This window comes from Salmo salar, chromosome 16 (genome assembly GCF_965601325.2).
Source record: "Salmo salar chromosome 16, fSalSal1, whole genome shotgun sequence".
Lineage (NCBI taxonomy): Eukaryota > Metazoa > Chordata > Actinopteri > Salmoniformes > Salmonidae > Salmo > Salmo salar.
The window spans coordinates 17,235,983-17,259,078 of record NC_138306.1 but is presented as its reverse complement, the minus strand read 5'-3'; the positions used below and the strand labels follow the sequence as shown (position 1 = coordinate 17,259,078).

Here is a 23,096-nt window from a genome sequence, read left to right as displayed (position 1 = left end):
TATTTAAGTCTTAAACCTTCTGCTGGTTTTTCCCAATGTAGGACAGACCACAAGGTCATTTCAACATGTAAACAACATTGGTGGGCATGCAGGTAATCAGGCCTTTTGATGTTTAATCTTTGTCCTGTACAGGGGTGGGTAAATGAGCCACATTTGTACGTAAAACGGCATTGAGCTCACTGGCCACATGTGTAATTCCCCCCCCCCAGGACCTTATCCAAGAAGGTTTCCCTTTTCTCTGGTGGGTAATCAGTTTTGACCACAATGTCTCCCTCATTTGGGGGTCTTTTGAGGAAACGCACCCACTTCTCACACAGACTCACCACCTGCTGACAACCCTCGCAAAGAAGGGCACCTATTGGTAGAAGGGTGAAAATTAAAAACACATTGAATATTCCTTTGAGCATAGTGGAGTAATTAATTATACTTTGCATGGTGTATCAGTACACCCAGTCACTACAAAGATACAGGCGTCCTTCCCAACTCAGTTACCGGAGAGGAAGGAAACTGCTCAGGGTTTTCACCATGAGGCCAATGGTGACTTTAAACAGTTACAGAGTTAATGGCTGTGACAGGAGAAAACTGAGGCTGGATCAACAACATTGTAGTTACTCCACAATACTAACCTAATTGACAGAGTGAAAAGAAGGAAGCCTATACAGAATGCAAATATTTCAAAACATGTATCTTGTTTGCAACACAGTACTAAACTAATACTGCAAAATATATGGTAAAGCAATTCACTTTTTCTTCTGAATACAAAGTGTTGTTTGGGGCAAATCCAATACAACATATTACTGAGTACCGCTCTCCATATTTTCAAGCATAGTGGTGGCTGCATCATGTTTTGAGTATTTTGTAATCGTTAAGGACTGGGGAGTTTTACAGGATAAAAAAGAAACAAATGGAGCTAAGCACTGCAAAGTCCTGGAGGGAAATGTGGTTGTCTGCTTTCTTCCAGACACTGGGAGATTAATTCACCTTTCAGCAGGACAATAACCTAAAATACAAGGCCAAATCTTCACTGTGGTTGCTATCCAAAAAAGCTGTGAATGTTCCTGAGTGGCCGAGTTACATTTTTTAATTAAATCTGCTTGAAAATCAATGGCAAGACCTGAAAATGGTTGTCTAGCAATGATCAACAACCAATTTAACAGAGCTTGAAGAATTTTTTTCATAATAATGCGCACCACCTGGATTCGGTCCAATGTAGCAACATTTGATGTTGTGTTTTTTATATTGAATAAAGTAGAGACTCAGAGCTAAAAAATGGTATATCATAAACTGCAGTTGAGAAACAACGAGAAAGTAATTCTGGTTTCAAATTTGATAAACTTGTAACCCCACCTTTGAAAAATGGCCTGTCAATGTTTTGGTACACCTACTGGAGAGGTCTTGTCTAAACCTATTCAGCATCGTTCACACCTTCTTAAGCCTTAGCCTCACCCATCTCTTTAAGGATTCACAGTGTAGTAAACAACCAAAGATTTCAAGACTAAAAGTGGTGAAAGTTGTAGTACATTTTTTAAAATCTAGTCCTTGGCCTATATCCTAATCTGACTTTGGTGCTACTCATTTTGTTCTTCACATTACCGTCTCTTGTAAACACACACCATATAAAATAAAATCAACGATTATTTGTCACATGCACAGGATACAGAAGGTGTAAACGTTAGTGAAATTATTACTTCCATAGTGGAGTCTTTTGTTTAGACATGTAGCTAGCTAAACAATGAACCATAATCCCAGCTCTAATGCCGCTTTCAAAACAACTGCGAACTCTGGAGAAGAAAAAAAAACTTGGACTGGGAAAAATCGATTTTGAACGGTCGTCCAACTCAGAATTCCAACTCTGGAACTTGGGCCTCTTTCTTGAGCTCCTACATAGATCATGCACCTAACATTAGCTAGCTAGCTAACAGTATGCTTTAACTTGCAATAAAAACAACTTTCTGACAAAATTAGAAACGTATAATATCTGAAAATGTAGCTAGACCCTTACCTATATACATGGATGAACGCTTCTCCCTCTGTCACGGATGCCATGGTTGCCCTTAGATTAAAGATGTAATCCAGAGACAGGTGTTTTATACAACAGTCTTCTTTTTTGGGCTCTCCGCATTTGGCAATCATCTCTCTGCTTCTACCGGGCATTCCACTGATTTCAAAACTCAATCAACTTCTTCCGTGACAACGACACCGTTTCTTCCCCAACATTGTTATCAGAAGACGCTATATTGTCTGGTTCAATTAAAATATTTTTACCTAAATCAGGGATTTCCTCATTGTCTGATTCATTTTCAGAGTCCAAGAAAGTCAACTTCACGATCATCCTCCAGAAAGTAGTCCTTCACGATGTTTTCCCACTGAGTTTTCCAAAAAAGCCGTGGTAGACAGGATTATCCACACGTACTTAGCAGCTCATGTTATAGACAGAAGAAAGCTACATGGCAGACCAATCCGAAGTCATCTCTCTCGGCATGTCCAGCCCATCCATTATCTCAGCCGATCATGACTAGCGGGAAGGATCCTGTATATTTCCGTGGCAAAACTAACTATGCTCTTTATTTAACAATTTTATTCTGATTTACAGATGGCATACAAGTTTGTTATTAAGGCACATGAAAGTTCACATGTTCCAGAAGGCATTTCTCTCCAAAAACGTATGGAAAAAAAGAACATTCAACCGCTTCTCATCCTTGAAACGAGTCACAAATGTTGCACAATCCAGGTGTGCAAAGCTGTTAGAGACTTACCCAGAAAGACTCACAGCTGTAATTGCTGCCAACGGTGATTCTAACATGTATTGACTCAGGGGTTTGAATACTTCTCTAATCAAGATATGTTGATTTTTTTTTTTTTCTTACGTTTTGACATTCGAGTACTTTGTGTAGATCCTTCACAAAAAAAAAATCTAATTAAATCAATTTTAGTCCCACTTTGTAACACATCAAAATGTGGAAGTCAAGGGGTATGAATACTTTCTGAAGGCACTGTAACCGTGCTTCTTCCTGGTAACTTCCCTCAGAATGCAGGTCTGTACATGTTGCCCCCACGCGCCACTTTTAGCTAAATTGGATTATTCCTTATTTTACATCGTCTCTGAAAAATGGCCTTGCGTTTTGCTGGGATGTTTCTCATTTCCAGTCCTGTCTTTTGTCACATGCACCATTTCCTGTTTTCCAAGAGAGGGAGAGACAATGTTTCAGCTCTGTGGTCCGGAATGTTTTGTCCACTGTCTGTCAGGAGAAAAACATCTGCTCTTCCAGCAGCTATCAAAGAGTTATGTAGTTAAGGGCTGCAGCATGGGTCGTGGGCCAGGGCGAATGTACAAAGTTTCACCTGTTGCGTTGACAAATGCCGTGTGCTTGCCTGTCTTTGACTGACATTCGGGGGGAAGCCCTTCCATAGTTCCAGAAGAGAGCTTCCATATGGTTCCTCCCTGCTGGCCCTAAAGCCCCAGGCCCTGGCCTCTCTTCTGGACTCCTGCCTTCCCTTGGCTAGCTCCATAGCAGGAGGAATGTTTTACATTCAACGGAGTCAGCCTACTGCAGGCCACTGCTTATGCACAGCCGTGGCTCACTCTGTGTCTGGCTATCTCACTCTCTCGCTCTCTCTCAGGCCTGGACAATATCCTGCAGTATGCGGACAGGCAGGCGCACTAGAGGGGAAACGCCACTCCTCCCCTCTTTCTCTCTCTTCCTGTCTTGTCTCTTGTAATGCACTATTCCAAAACTTTACCACGTGTAAAGTACCTTCTCTAACAAATGATCTTACAAACAAGTCTCAAGTCTCCTAAGCTTACTTGTGGAGGGCGCTCTCCCGTGTTGCGGGAAGTCCGATCCACTCAGAACATCGCTCCTCCAGCTATGCCCCAGAAATGTCGTTGATACAAACTCTCCGACAGGCGCAGTATGCACTCGGTGCTGATTATATAGAGTGCATGCTATTATATAGGGCATTCATCACCAGGGGAGGGCTGTGGAAGAAACATCCCTACTAGCTATTACTTTTATGTTGGGACTTGATCCACTTTAGGAAGTCTTAAAACATCTCACTAGATGAGGACAGTTAGGCAGACAGGATAGAGCTGTCAGGTAACTTGATCTCTAAGCACAGATTGCAAAGACAGCCTGCAGAGAGCCAGGCGAGGATGCACGCGCACATACACATGTGCGCACAGGCATACTCGCTCACTCTGAGTCTCTCAGGGAGCATGAATACATCCCTACATGTCCCCGCCTCTCCTTGTGCCTGTCTCTTGTTTCTCTCGCTGTGTGATCAGCAGTGATCTGTATAATGAATAAGTTACCTTAACTGACCTGTCTTTTTTGAGTGTGTGTTTTTTTTTTGTATGAATGAACCTGAGCAGTCAGGGGAAGCAGTTTCTGTAAGGAGGTCAGGGTCATATTCATTAGGGCACTCTGTAGCAAAACGTTTTGCAACGAAAAATGTCAACGAGCGGTTTAGTCCATCCCTGTTTCGGTCTGTTTTCATATGTTTTGGTGTCTAAGGAATGCAACCCAGTTGATTGATAGTGCTGCCTTGCTGTGTCCCCCTATAGGAAGGACCAGAACCTGCTGTCCCCGGTCAACTGCTGGTACCTGCTGCTGAACCAGGTGAGGAGGGAGAGCAAGGACCACGCCACCCTCAGTGACATCTACCTGAACAATGTCATCATGCGCTTCATGCAGATCAGCGAGGACTCCACACGCCTGCTCAAGAAGGTAAGCTCTTCTGTAGAGGTAAGAGGACAGACGAGGTGAGATCCCACTGATCTGACGGAAGTCGTTCCTTGTCTTGATTTGATCAGGGAAAACTCTGGTACCTCGTTATATTGGAGATATCCTGGGCTCATTCACATAGTCAGGAAAAAACTCTGCGCCCTGCTGCTAATGAGACGTCTATCATCCTACAGCCTTAAAGCGGCGATCGGCAGTTAAAATAATAACAAAGCATACTCCCTGCTCGTGTTTTGGTAAAAAGCTGAGGGATGGGGCTGGAGAAATGTAACCACTCTCAAATTCATAGACAGAGCTATGGATGCACTGACTGATCATCCATGATACAAAAATTAGTTTTATCTATGTTTTGAGGCTATATAGTGTTTGTTTACATTTACAAACATTGGAGTACAACAAGTTTATATTCTGGGTTCTCATGGAGTGTGACAGTTGAGCTAAGATCATGAGGCATTTATAAGTTATATTCTTCAAGAATCAATGGATACATATCATTAATTTATATGTCAAAAATAGATGTAGCAACTACAGATTGCCCCTTTTTAAATACACCAGGCACTGGACTGCACTCAGATTTGATGTAGGTTTAACGTATTACATTACAAGTTGTGTTTGATGACATCTTGATAGCAGTTCAATTGTTGGGTTGTGGTTTAGTTCTGCGAATCTCTATGCCGAGAGAGAAGAAACCCCCTCTTCCTACACAGCCCTGATCATAAGACTAAACGCCCTATCTAACCATCCCATCCGAAGTCGGTCGCCTCGTGACCGAAACCCTGTTAATGCTGCTGCCGCCTGTTTCACTCGGACCGCTCCCTACCAGATTATGAGCTCTCCTATGCACTAGGAGTCACATGAACCGACCACAGTTCCAAAAATGACAAACCAGAGCCTGTTTCAGTGGGGTGCTTTGCGTCAACGTTTTTGGCATTTTTTTTTCTCTTTCGCTGCGGGGTGTTTAGATCCATCTGCTAGATGAAGACAGAAAAATAGTTATTTTATTCATCTTAACGTCGTTATTGTCTCTTGATGTTGGTGGTTTCATCTGGCTTGTACAGAGGAGTGGTCTGCTCTGCACCCCACCCTCCGCCCGAACAACTGCAACACACACAGGAAGTTAAGGATGTAATTTCCCTTTGATAGCAGTTGGAGGCTCCTGGTTTACTAATGGGCCAGATGTGAAGCTGGAGCGAAGTGGTTTGTCAGATGTTTCTTTCCCCCCCGACTCAATCCACATTACTGATGTTTAAAATGACAGACTACTAAACTCATCAATGTGTTCCCAATGATTTGTATTCATTTTTAGATATTTCAATCAAGACTATTATGTATGAAGTTTAGTTCATAGCATCCCTCATATAAAGAGGTTTGCATTGACATTACACACACTTCATTTTTCCCCTCATGTACCAACTCTCCTTATTGCTCCACCAATTAGTTGTTGGTTGTCCTTGAGCACAACAGGCAACGACCTGCAGTCAACAGTAGCAGTTACAGTAGGTCTTCAGTGACTGTGTACGTGCGTGCGTGCGTGTGTGTGTGTGTGTGTGTGTTTGTGTCTCCCCTCTGGCTCGTATAGTGATGTTTGTCAGCCAGGGGCCAAACCAAACGGCATCCCCCTAGTGGGGTGCAGTCTGTCAGAGGGGAGCAGAGACACCCCTGCCCTCTAATTAGTACATCCCATTGTCTTTGATCTCCGCTGAGCTCCAGTAATGATAGACAAACACCAGGGGAGGCCCCGCAGTTACAACACAGTTAGTACAGGTCGTCTTGTTTTAACACGAGACAGATGCTGTTTTGTCATCCTGACATCAAAGAGCAGTGTTTTTTTATATTTCTAAATTCTTCTTTTTTCTACCTTTTTTAGGTTCTGAGTTGAATCAGTATAGGACCTTAAATGACATATCCTATCAGGCTTCAGCAGGGTGGACCTTTGAAAATAGACCGTTGGTTTGTGTTCATGCCCTCGGCAGTAGTTGTTTTATTTATGAGTAGTACTGTGGACAAGTGGGTCTGAGCTCTCTGTGCTGCGGGCGCTCTCATGTTTTGGCGTCTTTGTTCGATGGCGAACCCTCTAAATACGAGTCTTGTCATGCAGTCCATTGATTGTCGGGCAGGTCTTATCACATGTATTCTCTTTTCATCATTCATACAACTGGTTCTTTGTTTTACTCTGTCATCTTTTATTTATGGCGGTCACATTCTGGTGGAACTGTGAGATCCCAAGGCTTGAAAGCCGTAGCTGTATGGCTGAAGGAAGGTATTAGTTAATCTAGTTCCTACATTGCAAATTGATTCGCTACAGTGGTAGGTAGGAAGGAGGGTGAGGGAAACATGAAACAGCACCAGCTACTACCAAATTGGTCTTGGCATTTGATCAAGCGGAGTGCAATGTGTTTTAACACTTAATTTGGATTAGAGCTTGACAGTTTTCTGCCTGGCTTGGTGGAGTCCATTACTAGACTACCTCCCTGGGCTGCTTCTGTATAGTACAATCAGGTCAACAATTATTGGCACCCTTGATAAAGATGAGAAAAAAAGACTGCATACAATAAATAATACAAATACTGAGCTATATTGTATGCAAAGAAAGAGAGGGGAAATTAGTATTTTAAACTAAGAAAATTGCCCAGTACCAGGACGTTCTAGCCAAGAACCTGGTTGCCTTTGCCAGGAGGCTGAAACTTGGATAAGAAGTGGATCTTATACTAAAGTGGATCTTTCAGCAAGACCAAAAACAAAATACATGTTTTATTGTCACATACACCAGAGAGGTGCAGTGAAATGTGTTGTTTTACAGGGTCAGCAATAGTAGTACGGCACCCCTGGAGCAAATTAGGGTTAAGTGCCTTGCTCAAGGGTAAAATCTCCACAAATAAATGGTTAATTGACCAAATATTCCACATTTTGCAATGGCCATCTGTCTCCTGTGGTTTGAATTGAAGGGCAGTCTATAAGCACAGACAAAGAATATCAAGGATCTGGAAAGACACTGCATGGAGGCATGGCCTAAGATCTCTCCCAATGTGTTCTCCAATCAATATAAAACGTTGACAAATGCTGGTGCCATTATCCTTTTCAAGGGGAGGGTGCCGGATTATTGAAAACAGGGGTGCCAGTTATGACCTTATCTTTTTAAGAAAAATAATAATTGCTTGTTAAACATATCTTTCTTTGAGCAATTGTACTAGTATAAAATAATATTTAAAAAAATATTTTGGGGGGGCATACAATATAGATCGGTATTTGTATTTATTTTATACTGTCTTTTTTGCTCATCATTAAGGGTGGCAATCATTTTTGAACTGACTGTGTATGAGCCAATACGATTTGTGTAGGCTCTCACTAGAGTTCTGCCATATGGAGCAGTCATGCCCCTGGTGCGCTACCCACCAGACATGGACCCTAGGAGTACAGTCCCTCTCTGGGGCCTGATTGATGTTGGAGGCAACGTGAAACCCATGCCCCCCCCCCACGTGGATTCCAGTCTCTCCCAGTCTTCTCTCTCAGATGTGGTTAGCATCACTCATAAACAGTACACTTAAAGGGGAAAGCCCATTTGTGCTAGTCCTCTAATAAACTTGGCAACAGTAAACATGTCGTCCCCCACAAATGATGCAGCACACAACTTGGTCCAATCAGTGTAATTTTGTAAATGCCAGATCTCTATGGCAAGACGCATCATTCAACCAAGTTTCTTAAGAATGGGGAAAGTGCTTTCTGAGATATCACGTGTTGCTAACATACAAAAGTAAGTAAGTATGAACGAACGTATGGACAAATAGTCCCCTCCCCGATTTAATCGTGGGGGACAATTATCGGTACCGTATTGGAAAATCCCCAGTTGGCATTCCCCTTTTAAAGGCCTAGTCCTGTCAAAAACTTGATGTTCATGTATTTTATATACACAACCATTCAAAAGTTCGGGGTCACTTAGAAATGTCCTTGTTTTTGAAAGAAATATCATTTTTTTTGTCCATTAAAATAACATGAAATTGATCAGAAATATAGTGTAGACATTGTTAATGTAGTAAATGACTATTGTAGCTGGAAACAGCCTTCTTTAGACTAGTATCTGGAGCATCAGCATTTGTGGGTTCGATTACAGGCTCAAAATGGCCAGAAACAAAGACCTTTCTTCTGAAACTCGTCAGTCTATTCATGTTCTGAGAAAAGAAGGCTATTCCATGTGAGAAATTGCCAAGAAACTGAAGATCCCGTACAACGCTGTGTACTACTCCCTTCACAAAACAGCACAAACTGGCCAATAAAAAGAAAAGATTAAGATGGGCAAAAGAACACCGACACTGGACAGAGGAAGATTGGAAAAAAGTGTTATGGACAGACAAATGTAAGTTTGAGGTGTTCGGATCACAAAGAAGAACATTCGTGAGACGCAGAAAAAATGAAAAGATGCTGGAGGAGTGCTTGACTCCATTTGTCAAGCATGGTGGAGGCAATGTGATGGTCTGGGGGTGCTTTGGTGGTGGTGAGGTGAGAGATTTGTACAGGGTAAAGGGGATCTTGAAGAAGGAAGGCTATCACCTACATTTTGCAACGTCATGCCATACCCTGTGGACGGCGCTTAATTGGAGCCAATTTCCTCCTACAACAGGACAATGACCCAAAGCACAGCTCCAAACTATGCAAGAACTATTTAGGGAAGAAGCAGTTAGCTGGTATTCTGTCTGTGCTGGCCACTCCATTATAGTCACCGGATCTCAAACCTATTGAGCTGTTGTGGGAGCAGCTTGACTGTATGGTACGTAAGAAGTGCCAATCCAATTTATGGGAGGTGCTTCCGGAAGCATGGGGTGAAATCTCTTCAGATTACCTCAACAAGTTGATGACTAGAATGCCAAAGGTCTGCAAGGCTGTAATTGCTGCAAATGGAGGATTCTTTGACGAAGCAAAGTTTGAAGGACACAATTATTTCAATTAAAAATCATTATTTATAACCTTGTCAACATCTTGACTATATTTTGTAACTCATTTCATGTGTGTTTTCATGGAAACCAGTAAATGTCTAAGTGACACCAAACTTTTGAACAGTAGTGTATATTTCCACACTGAGGTGGGAATAATTCTGAAATTGTGAAAATGCTGATAATGCACTTTTAATGTAAGAGCTGTTTGAAAAGGCCACCTGAAATTTCAGCGTGTTTTGATGGGATGGAGTTTTGGCCTGCATGGTGACATCACCAGGCGAAGTAAGTTAATCGATCAGTAACGAGTTTCAAACCTCTCTGCAAATAGCATCTAGTTTTTAGGTTACTGATCACTCCCATTAGGCTTGCTCAGTTAGGCCCCTCACTCAGACCACTCCAAGACAGTCCTTGATATTTGGATGAAAACTGCTGCATTGGTCTTTCAAATAAAAGAGGGCATGGCCTTTAAAGGTAGGTAGAATAAACATAACCACATGTAACATATGGATTTGCATTAGAATAAACATCAAAAGTCCCAATGCAAAGTTACACCTCACTTTTACATTTTTTGAGTTTTTATTTAAAACTGATCAGAATTATGAAGAAGTCATGCCGGAAAAAACATTTGAGGGATGTGACTTAACCTCTATGGGCTAGGTGGGACGCTTGCGTCCCACCTACTCAACAGCCAGTGTAATCCCGTGGCGCGATATTCAAATACCTCAAAAATGCAAAAACTTCAATTTTTCAAACATATGACTATTTTACACCATTTTAAAGACAAGACTCTCATTAATCTAACCACACTGTCCGATTTAAAAAAGGCTTTACAACGAAAGCAAAACATTAGATTATGTCAGCAGAGTACCCAGCCAGAAATAATCAGACACCCATTTTTCAAGCTAGCATATAATGTCACATAAACCCAAACCACAGCTAAATGTAGCACTAACCTTTGATGATCTTCATCAGATGACAACCCTAGGACATTATGTTATACAATACATGCATGTTTTGTTCAATCAAGTTCATATTTATATCAAAAACCAGCTTTTTACATTAGCATGTGACTAGCATGTGACTAGCATTCCCACCGAACACTGCCGGTGAATTTACTAAATTACTCACGATAAACGTTCACAAAAAACATAACAATTATTTTAAGAATTATAGATACAGAACTCCTCTGTGCACTCGATATGTCCGATTTTAAAATAGCTTTTCGGTGAAAGCACATTTTGCAATATTCTCAGTAGATAGCCCGGCATCACAGGGCTAGCTATTTAGACACCCAGCAAGTTTAGCACTCACCAAAGTCAGATTTACTATAAGAAAAATGTTATTACCTTTGCTGTTCTTCGTCAGAATGCACTCCCAGGACTTCTACTTCAATAACAAATGTTGGTTTGGTCCCAAATAATCCATTGTTATATCCAAATAGCGGCGTTTTGTTCGTGCGTTCAAGACACTATCCGAAAGGGTAAATAAGGGTGATGAGCATGGCGCATTTCGTGACAAAACATTTCTAAATATTCCATTACCGTACTTCGAAGCATGTCAACCGCTGTTTAAAATAAATTTTTATGCAATTTTTCTCGTAAAAAAGCGATAATATTCCGACCGGGAATCTGCGTTTTAGGTAAACAGACGAAAGAAAATAAAGCATGGGGTCGACTCGGGCACGCGCCTAAGCCCATAGTACTCTGATCGGCCACTTGCCAAACGCGATAATGTGTTTCAGCCAGAGGCTGCCTCGATATCATTCCGCTTTTTCCCGGGCTCTGAGAGCCTATGGGAGCCGTAGGAAGTGTCACATTATAGCAAAGATCCTCAGTCTTCAATAAAAAGAGCCAAGATGAACAACAACTTGTCATTCAGGCCACTTCCTGCATGGAATCTTCTCAGGTTTTGGCCTGCCATATGAGTTCTGTTATACTCAGACACCATTCAAACAGTTTTAGAAACTTTAGGGTGTTTTCTATCCAAAGCCAATAATTATATGCATATTCTAGTTACTGGGCAGGAGTAGTAACCAGATTAAATCGAGTACGTTTTTTATCCGGCCGTGTCAATACTGCCCCCTAGCCCTAACAGGTTAAAATCAATTTTTATGCCATTTTTCTCGTAAAAAAGCGATAATATTCCGACCGGGAAATCGTTTTTTATTACAAAGACAGTGAAAGTAAAAGCATGCTATCCCCTCATGCACGAGCCTCAGTCTAATGGCCCTCTGATAGAGCACTTGCCAAACGCGCTAATGTGTTTCAGCCTGGGGATGGAATTACATCGTTCAGCTTTTTCCCGCCTTCTGAGAGCCCATGGGAGCCGTAGGAAGTGTCACATTTACATTTAAGTCATTTAGCAGACGCTCTTATCCAGAGCGACTTACAAAATGGTGCATTCACCTTATGATATCCAGTGGAACAACCACTTTACAATAGTGCATCTAAATCTTTTAAGGGCGGGGGGGGGGGGGGGGTTAGAAGGATTACTTTATCCTATCCTAGGTATTCCTTAAAGAGGTGGGGTTTCAGGTGTCTCCGGAAGGTGGTGATTGACTCCGCTGTCCTGGCGTCGTGAGGGAGCTTGTTCCACCATTGGGGTGCCAGAGAAGCGAACAGTTTTGACTGGGCTGAGCGGGAACTGTGCTTCCTCAGAGGTAGGGGGGCCAGCAGGCCAGTGGTGGATGAACGCAGTGCCCTTGTTTGGGTGTAGGGCCTGATCAGAGCCTGAAGGTATGGAGGTGCCGTTCCCTTCACAGCTCCGTAGGCAATCACCATGGTCTTGTAGCGGATGCGAGCTTCAACTGGAAGCCAGTGGAGAGAGCGGAGGAGCGGGGTGACGTGAGAGAACTTGGGAAGGTTGAACACCAGACGGGCTGCGGCGTTCTGGATGAGTTGTAGGGGTTTAATGGCACAGGCAGGGAGCCCAGCCAACAGCGAGTTGCAGTAATCCAGACGGGAGATGACAAGTGCCTGGATTAGGACCTGCGCCGCTTCCTGTGTGAGGCAGGGTCGTACTCTGCGAATGTTGTAGAGCATGAACCTACAGGATCGGGTCACCGCCTTGATGTTAGTGGAGAACGACAGGGTGTTGTCCAGGATCACGCCAAGGTTCTTAGCACTCTGGGAGGAGGACACAAGGGAGTTGTCAACCGTGATGGCGAGATCATGGAACGGGCAGTCCTTCCCCGGGAGGAAGAGCAGCTCCGTCTTGCCGAGGTTCAGCTTGAGCTGGTGATCCGTCATCCACACTGATGTCTGTCACGTCATGCCAGAGATCCCCTGTGTTTGTTAGAGATGATCAAGGAGGGCAAGAAATTGTCAGACAGGCCACTTCCTGTAAGGAATCTTCTCAGGTTTTGGCCTGCAAAATGAGTTCTGTTATACTCACAGACACCATTCAAACAGTTTTAGAAACTTTAGGGTGTTTTCTATCCAAAGCCAATAATGACATGCATATTCTAGTTACTGGGCAGGAGTAGTAACCAGATTAAATCGGGTAATTTTTTTATCCGGCCGTGCAAATACTGCCCCCTAGCCCCAACAGGTTAATATGGAGGACCCAGCCAACTTACAAGCAGATACTTTATGAATTTATTCTAAGCTGGCTGAAAATTGTATTGAAACAAGTAGTCATGAGCACAAATGATTTGGTTTAATTTGAAGTTATACATTGCAATGTTGCTAGCCAACTAGCCTGCTAACATTACATTAGCTCTGCGTGTGTCAGCCAGTTGTTATCAACACCTAGCGTACAGCTACATTAAAGTAAACCAACGTTTTGGAAATACTTAACTTCATCTAACCAGTTATCAAATAATTTTACTGGTAACGTTAGTTATTTTAAACTGCTAGCTAGCCAGCTAACTAGCCTAGCTAGCCGACCACCACTGTCAACATAGCTAAGTAATAAGCCAAAGAACTAGTCTAGCATAGGCAGGAACCCACAGAACGCAACAAAAAAATCCATCAGATATAAAGTAGAGAGAGCGGAGACTTACCGATTGACTGCTGAGTTGGCTACCAAAGACAAAGAAGGGAGAGGGAGAGTCGGCTAGCTTATACAATAGCGTTATGAGGTAAATCCACATCGACTTTACCTATTTTCTCTCCATCACTGCTGACGCTCTTGATGTACGGGTAGGTCGGTAGGAAATAGAGGTCCGTCGATTCAACCTGACAAACTGTTCCGACTTTAAAGCTTGCTTCTCATTTTTGGGCCACAAGTGAGTTGTAACCCCATCCTTGTGGGTATTACTGCTCCATGTGGCTATTACTGCACTACCTACAGGCCACAGAAAACTACTACAACACTAACTCGCTCACTTTACTACAACTATCAAACGCACAGGAGAAGAGGAGTTGCAGTTTTTTGCATTGATTTACAGTTGAAGTCGGAAGTTTACATACACTTAGGTTGGAGTCATTAAAACTCGTTTTTCAACCACTCCACAAATTTCTTGTTAACAAAATATAGTTTTGGCAAGTCGGTTAGGACATCGACTTTGTGCATGACACAAGTAATTTTTCTAACAATTGTTTCCAGACAGATTATTTAACTTATCACTGTATCACAATTCCAGTTTACATACACTAAGTTGACTGTGCCTTTTAAACAGCTTGGAAAATTCCAGAAAACGATGTTTTGGCTTTAGAAGCTTCTGATAGGTTAATTGACATCATTTGAGTCAATTGGAGGTGTACCTGTGGATGTATTTCAAGGCCTACCTTCAAACTCAGTGCCTCTTTGCTTGACATCATGGGAAAATCTAAAGAAATCAGCCAAGACCCCAGAAAAAGAATTGTAGACCTCCACAAGTCTGGTTCATCCTTGGGAGAAATTTCCAAACGCCTGAAGGTACCACGTTCATCTGTACAAACAATAGTACGCAAGTATAAACACCATGGGACCACACGCCCTCATACTGCTCAGGAAGGAGACGTGTCTCCTAGAGATGAATGTACTTCGGTGCGAAAAGTGCAAATCAATCCCAGAACAACAGAAAATGACCTTGTGAAGATGCTGGAGGAAACGGGTACAAAAGTATCTATATCCACAGTAAAACGAGTCCTACACTGCTCAAAAAAATAAAGGGAACACTTAAACAACACATCCTAGATCTGAATGAAATAAATAATCTTATTAAATACTTTTTTCTTTACATAGTTGAATGTGCTGACAACAAAATCACACAAAAATAATCAATGGAAATCCAATTTATCAACCCATGGAGGTCTGGATTTGGAGTCACACTCAATATTAAAGTGGAAAACCACACTACAGGCTGATCCAACTTTGATGTAATGTCCTTAAAACAAGTCAAAATGAGGCTCAGTAGTGTGTGTGGCCTCCACGTGCCTGTATGACCTCCCTACAACGCCTGGGCATGCTCCTGATGAGGTGGCGGATGGTCTCCTGAGGGATCTCCTCCCAGACCTGGACTAAAGCATCCGCCAACTCCTGGACAGTCTGTGGTGCAACGTGGCGTTGGTGGATGGAGCGAGACATGATGTCCCAGATGTGCTCAATTGGATTCAGGTCTGGGGAACGGGCGGCCAGTCCATAGCATCAATGCCTTCCTCTTGCAGGAACTGCTGACACACTCCAGCCACATGAGGTCTAGCATTGTCTTGCATTAGGAGGAACCCAGTGCCAACCGCACCAGTATATGGTCTCACAAGGTGTCTGAGGATCTCATCTCGGTACCTAATGGCAGTCAGACACATGCACATTTGTGGCCTGCTGGAGGTCATTTTGCCGGGCTCTGGCAGTGCTCCTCCTGCTCCTCTTTGCACAAAGGCGGAGGTAGCGGTCCTGCTGCTGGGTTGTTGCCATCCTACGGCCTCCTCCACGTCTCCTGATGTACTGGCCTGTCTCCTGGTAGCGCCTCCATGCTCTGGACACTACGCTGACAGACACAGCAAACCTTCTTGCCACAGCTCGCATTGATGTGCCATCCTGGATGAGCTGCACTACCTGAGCCACTTGTGTGGGTTGTAGACTCCGTCTCATGCTACCACTAGAGTGAAAGCACCGCCAGCATTCAAAAGTGACCAAAACATCAGCCAGGAAGCATAGGAACTGAGAAGTGGTCTCCACCTGCAGAACCACTCCTTTATTGGGGGTGTCTTGCTTATTGCCTATAATTTCTACCTGTTGTCTATTCCATTTGCACAACAGCATGTGAAATTTATTGTAAATCAGTGTTGCTTCCTAAGTGGACAGTTTGATTTCACAAAAGTGTGATTGACTTGGAGTTACATTGTGTTGTTTAAGTGTTCCCTTTATTTTTTTGAGCAGTGTATATCGACATAACCTGAAAGGCCGCTCAGCAAGGAAGAAGCCACTGCTCCAAAACTGCCATAAAAACTGCACATGGTGACAAAGATCATACTTTTTGGAGAAATGGCCTCTGGTCTGATGAAACAAAAATATAACTGTTTGGCCATAATGACCATCGTTATGTTTGGAGGAAAAAGGGGGAGGCTTGCAAGCCGAAGAATACCATCCCAACCGTGAAGCACGGGGGTGGCAGCATCATGTTGAGCTGCTTTGTTGCAGGAGGGACTGGTGCACTTCACAAAATAGATGGCTTCATGAGGATGGAAAAATATGTGGATATATTGAAGCAACATCTCAAGACATCAGTCAGGAAGTTAAAGCTTGGTCGCAAATGGGTCTTCCAAATGGACAATGACCCCAAGCATACTTCCAAAGTTGTGGCAAAATGGCTTAAGGACAACAAAGTCAAGGTATTGGAGTGGCATCACAAAGCCCTGACCTCAATCCTATAAAACATTTGTGGGCAGAAAAAGCATGTGCAATCAAGGAGACCTACAAACCTGACTCAGTTACACCAGCTCTGTCAGGAGGAATGGGCCAAAATTCACCCAACTTATTGTGGGAAGCTTGTGGAAGGCTACCCGAAACGTTTGACCCAAGTTAAACAATTTAAAGGCAATGCTACCAAATAGTAATTGAGTGTGTGTAAACTTCTGACCCACTGGGAATGTGGTAAAAGAAATCAAATCTGAAATAAATCATTCTCTCTACTATTATTCTGACATTTTACAGTCTTAAAATCAAGTGGTGATCCTAACTGACCTCAGACAGGGAATTTTTACTAGGTTTAAATGTCAGGAATTGTGAAAAACTGAGTTTAAATATATTTGGCTAAGCTGTATGTAAACTTCTGACGTCAACTGTATATGGTTTCTTCTTTGTCGATGTACATTGTAGCTCATCAACGTCAACACTTGGTTTAGAATGTAATTACATGCCAGCATAGCTAGTAGCGAATGTTAGCCAGCTGGAACTAGCTACAGTAGGTAGTACTGGTTCTCCACATGATGTTAAGAAATAGTGCCTTGTGGGTAGTTCCGAAGATATCTGGAAATAAGTTAATAAATATCTAAAAATGCTAAAACATAAGTGTGTTTGTAGTTATAGGTAACCAGATCATGACTACAACTAAGTTACTAAGTACTTGACAACACTGTGATACTTTGAGTAAAAACTCATGCTTTTAAATTGAATCATAACATTGGTTGGCCCATAGGTTGCAAAACGTACAGGCCGTGAGTGATTACGGCTCTGAGGCTAATTTCTTACGGTTATAATGAATCATTAAGGGATGGATTGAAATTTACATAATGGGTACCTGGAGGAAAATGGGGGAGCGTCATTCTTTTTCAAATTCAGTTAAATTGAAAAATAATTTTCAAGTGTTCAGGGAGGGTTTAGGTAAAATATATTTTGTTGAAGGGAGGGCCATCCATTTTTAGTTCGGAGAGGTCCGATTTTTCTCCTTTTAACCCTTATTATAATAAACGTTCACTCCCTAAGTGAATGGTTTGTACTTGAGATGCTCTTCTCTGATTTACTGTGTCTTCAGTGGCCAGTGGAGTGGCTGAGGTGGCTGCTTCCTGTCAGAGGCCCTGCCCAGGTCACATAACTGGGGCATCTGCAGAGCCAGGAAATGGATGAGCTGTCAGAGCCGTGCCCAAGCTCTCCTGAGAGGCCTTTTCATTGACCACTGGACCGCTTCCCAGTTCTCTCAATAGGAAAGGGCTAACAAGTGTTAGATCTAACAAGTTGACTGAGGTCCTCTTCTCAGAACGGAGGCTTCTAATGGCTCTTCCCAGGGGAGGAAGTGCGAGTAATTTCAGTGAAAATCTCACTTTGCAGCCCAATTCAGCTGTTGGTTATGTTCATGAATACAGTTATGGACATAACAGCGACAACTTTAAAACGCTATTCTCGGCCGAGAATGAACAACATAGACTTGCTCATGTATTTAGATTTGCAGCCTGCTTCACAAACTTGGGAAAGAGGAACGATCTAACCAGTCCATAACCTACCACAGGAGGTTGGTGGCATCTTAATTGGGGAGGACAGACTCGTGGAAATGGCTGGAGCGGAATAAGTGGAAAGGTATCAAATACACCAAACACGCGGTTTTCATGTGTTTGATTCCATTCACTCCGTTCCAGCCATTATTATGAGCCGTCCTTCCTTCAGCAGCCTCAGCAACCTACCTGGCCCAAAACTCAGTGCCTCAACCAGCCTATAGATCCTGCCCTCCATTCTCTAAATATGCGTGAGAGCACCCTAGCTTAAGCTTCTGTGACTTAGCTCTATTTATACAGGACTAAGTCTATTTGTCCGGTGCCTGTGTGAATAGGTAAGTAAAAGAGAGAACTGGCTGAGTAGGTGGAGGCAAGGGCCAGGACAGGAGGTGTTGGCTAGACTGGGTCGGCCTGAGGAGACAGGCTGATTTACTTACTTCTGCATGCATGCACACATGCACAAACACACACACAAACGCACAAACGACGAGAACTAATCCTCTCTGGTTTACGCCCACATGTCTGGACTGGCACTACCTTTTCCACCTGAGTCAGTCAGTCAGCAGGATTTAGAGTATAGCTCTTTTTGGGATGGACCTGTGTTTGTTTGTGTACTGACTTCCTCCTTCAAACAATCAAATTATGATCTGACTAAGAGCACGCCTTTCACCCTAATCATGGCTTTGTTGCAGAGCTGTTGGTCCTTCAGCCAACTCCCCTGTTATGTTGTGTTCGTTGTCACGCCAAACATGTATGGCATGACAACAAGCATCAAGAGGTGTTGGATAAAGCATATTATTCAGTTCTTGCGGCCAGGTTAGAGATTCACTCCTTCGACCTATGGAATTCCTCAGTGGTCCGTAATTTCTATTGGAGTATCATTGACTGTATCTGCCGTTGCCAACTAGGATGTGTACGGATCCACCTGGATCAGTGAGGTTGGTGACCTCAGCAGAGAGACTTCCTCATTGGTCACGCCCACAGGAAACCACAGATGTGTATTACAAGGCTATATGAAACCCCATGTGAACTACAGTAACCCTGGACATGACCTCTCCTATCAGATATGTGCTTCTCTCAAATGACACACACTGTTATTGTACAAATGTGTACCTTTTGAAATACAACTACTGGCACCCAGTATGATTAATATGTATAGTGAGAATCAAGTTCAAATCCATCCAACTTTATTTACATGTGGTAAGCGGCACAGCGTTTGGGTGTTTGGTGCATTGAAAGATCTGTCCTCCTCTCTGTTAAGGTGGGAACAGAGGTTGCCTATAAGAGTAAGCTCTGTGATAGAGATGACTACCCCTACTAACTCCAGATCAGATCTATCTAAGCCCCCCTCTCTCCCTCAATTTGGATAGTGGTGGTGGGATAGATCAAATTGTCACAGCCCTCTGAGGCCCCGTTGCTGGGAAAGGCCTCAACAATAAGATTAGGGTCCAGATAAGTGGGTTAGTGGGAGACTTTAAGTGCAGTGGAAGACTGTGTGATAACACCCAGGTAATACATACGTTGAAAGGGATATCCAAATGCTTTGTCAGATCTTATTATATATCGCGTAAACCCACCCCATGACTTGTATGTTACATAGTGGAAAAAATAGGTGGCATGCGTAGTAAAAGTACCTTTAACCCAGGGGTTTGAAACTCATTTTGCCCGGGGGCCACATTCTGTTTTCACCGGGCCACATCTGGTCTGCAGGCCGCCAGTTTGAGACCCCTGCTTTAACCATGCATGAGTCACACAACTGTTATTTCCCTGTATTGAAAATCTCAGAATTATCAATTGTGGGCTCATGTCTGATGGCATTGAGTGAATCTTGTGTCATGGGATGGCTGATTGAATTTATTCATTTGAGATCACTCACACTATGCAGACAGCGGGCTCTATGGGCAACTGTGTCTCTGTTTGATATCCTCGTTCCAGCTCTGTGCCCTACTGTACTCTTGACACTGCTTGTTTGTTCCATGTATGAATATGTTACTGTACTGCAAAGTCGACAGATGTCTCACATTGAACATGTTCTTTGTTTTCTCTTTTTCAGAGTAAGGAGATAACGTTTCAGCTCCAGGAAGACTTGATGAAGGTCCTCAACGAGCTCTACACTGTAAGTTGTCATTTAATTTCCTGGTTCCTGTTTTGCTCTACCACTGTACTGTAACAATAGTGTATAAAGTTTTTTCTGATCAGGTCACAGTTGGGAACAACTCTCAGCCTGAATGATAAATCATGATTCGGGCACTAAGACAGGCCTCTCAGATCAGAGCCTACCTGGTCTGGCCTTAAAGTAGCTGCATACCAACTCTTATGGTCATTGTTACAAGCAGATCTGGGACCAGCCTATGTGGATAATGCCACTTCAGGTCTCTGACCTTGGGGGAGAGCAGGGTGCTTAAACCACTAATCAATAGTTAATTCACTAGCTTTAACGTCAGGCCTGGAATAGTGGCAGCTGAGATTCATGTTCCCCAGGTGGCCCTGAAGACCCTGACGTTCTAATACTTCCTCAGGTAGAAGGGGATGGCTTTTGTGGTCTATGTGGTCTTGGCATCTTCCCTTTTGTATAACCTACTCACATATATTGTGTGACATGTAGTTTATGTACTTTCCCATTAATCTGGTGACTATGCTATCTGCTTTGTTAGACTTTCTAACCTTTGGAGGAAGATTTTGTTAGAGGCAGTGCCGGTTCAAGGCATAAGCGACATAGGCAGTTGCTTAGGGGCCAATGTTCGCTAGGGGTCCCCCAACCCCCAAAAATATTTTTTATGTTTAGCATTTTTTGGAGTTCTCAGTCAGGCACTCAACTCACTATAGAGAGTAAGAATAGTGGAATACACCAGGTGCAATTTCGAAATGAGGTTGTGCATCAGCAGTATTTCCCCTTATGTCTGTCACTGACAGCCACTCAATTAACCATGTCAGCTAACAATTTTTATGTAATGGAAAGTTGGAGGGTGGTTGGTAATGGAGGACATCCGGTGGATCCACGTCTGGGTGTTAAGCAGAACCCCCTAGGTCCTGGAGAACAGGAGCAGAGTTAAAGGCAACAGGGGAGGAGACAGACGTAAAACAAGCAAACACACAGGTTACAGGTAGATCAGGTTTATAAAAATATATTTATACAGATTTATTTAAAGTTTCAACAATTTCAAACATGTAGCTAACGCCTTATGGTTCCTGGTCTAAAGTTAATTTTGTTACCAAGGCTTTTTATGCACTCTGGCCAAAGGGGACAGCTCCATCCATCTGACACGCTCTCTGACCTCACTTGGGGCGTGACTACCCACTTCAAATCAAAGTTTATTTGTCACGTGCGCCGAATACAACAGACCTTACAGTGAAATGCTTACTTACAGGCTCTAACCAATAGTGCAAAAAGGTATTAGGTGAATAATAGGTAAGTAAAGAAATAAAACAACAGTAAAAAGACAGGCTATATACAGTAGCGAGGCTATAAAAGTAGCGAGGCTACATATAGACACCGGTTAGTCAGGCTGATTGAGGTATTATGTACATGTAGATATGGTTAAATTGACTATGCATATATGATGAACAGAGAGTAGCAGTAGTGTAAAAGAGGGGTTGGCGGGTGTTGGGTGGTGGGACACAATGCAGATAGCCCGGTTAGCCAATGTGCGGGAGCACTGGTTGGTCGGCCCAATTGAGATGGTATGTACATGAATGTATAGTTAAAGTGACTATGCATATATGTTAACCTCTCTAGGCTAGGCGGGACGAATTCGTCCCACCTACGTAACAGCCACTGCTATCCTGTGGCGCGATTTTCAAAACCTTAAAAATCCTATTACTTCAATTTCTCAAACATATGACTATTTTACAGCCATTTAAAGACAAGACTCTTGTTAATCTAACCACACTGTCCGATTTCAAAAAGGCTTTACAACGAAAGCAAAACATTAGATTATGTCAGCAGAGTACCAAGCCAGAAATAATCAGACACCCATTTTTCAAGCCAGCATATAATGTCACCAAAACCCAGAAGACAGCTAAATGCAGCACTCACCTTTGATGATCTTCATCAGATGACAACCCTAGGACATTATGTTATACAATACATGCATGTTTTGTTCAATCAAGTTCATATTTATATCAAAAACCAGCTTTTTACATTAGCATGTGACGTTCAGAACTAGCATACCCCCCGCAAACTTCTGGGGAATTCGCTAACATTTTACTAAATTACTCACGATAAACGTTCACAAAAAGCATAACAATTATTTTAAGAATTATAGATACAGACCTCCTCTATGCACTCGATATGTCAGATTTTTAAAATAGCTTTTTGGTGAAAGCACATTTTGCAATATTCTAAGTACATAGCCCAGGCATCACGGGCTCGCTATTTAGACACCCGGCAAGTTTAGCACTCACCATAATCATATTTACTATTATAAAAGTTTCATTACCTTTTGTTGTCTTTGTCAGAATACACACCCAGGACTGCTACTTCAATAACAAATGTTGGTTTGGTCCAAAATAATCCATCGTTATATCCGAATAGCGGCGTTTTGTTCGTGCGTTCCAGACACTATCCGAAATAGTAAAGAAGTGTCACGCGCATGGTGCAATTCGTGACAATAAAATTCTAAGCATTCCATTACCGTACTTCGAAGCATGTCAACCGCTGTTTAAAATCAATTTTTACGACATTTTTCTCGTAGAAAAGCGATAATATTCCGACAGGGAATCTCCTTTTCGGCAAACAGAGGAAAAAAATCCCAAAGGCGGGGGCGGTCGGGGTCACGCGCATAAGCCAGTGTCTCTTGATCGGCCACTTGAGAAAGGCGATAATGTGTTTCAGCCTGGGGCTGGAATGACGACATTCTGTTTTTTCCCGGGCTCTGAGAGCCTATGGAAGACGTGGGAAGTGTCACGTTATAGCAGAGATCCTTAGTAAATGATAGAGATGGAAAAGAAGTTCAACAAATGGTCAGACAGGCCACTTCCTGTAAAGGAATCTCTCAGGTTTTGACCTGCCATTTGAGTTCTGTTATACTCACAGACACCATTCAAACAGTTTTAGAAAATTTAGGGTGTTTTCT

General features: G+C 42.8%; 1 protein-coding gene across 1 annotated transcript in view; it reads left to right on the top strand.

Annotated features, from left to right (window-relative positions):
- Positions 1 to 23,096, top strand: part of LOC106573171 (SLIT-ROBO Rho GTPase-activating protein 1) — a 158,912-nt gene that overhangs the window by 63,802 nt on the left and 72,014 nt on the right. Inside the window, 2 exon segments of the mRNA XM_014147891.3 lie at positions 4,565 to 4,727; positions 20,075 to 20,137. Of these exon segments, the coding sequence (XP_014003366.3) occupies positions 4,565 to 4,727; positions 20,075 to 20,137 (226 nt within the window).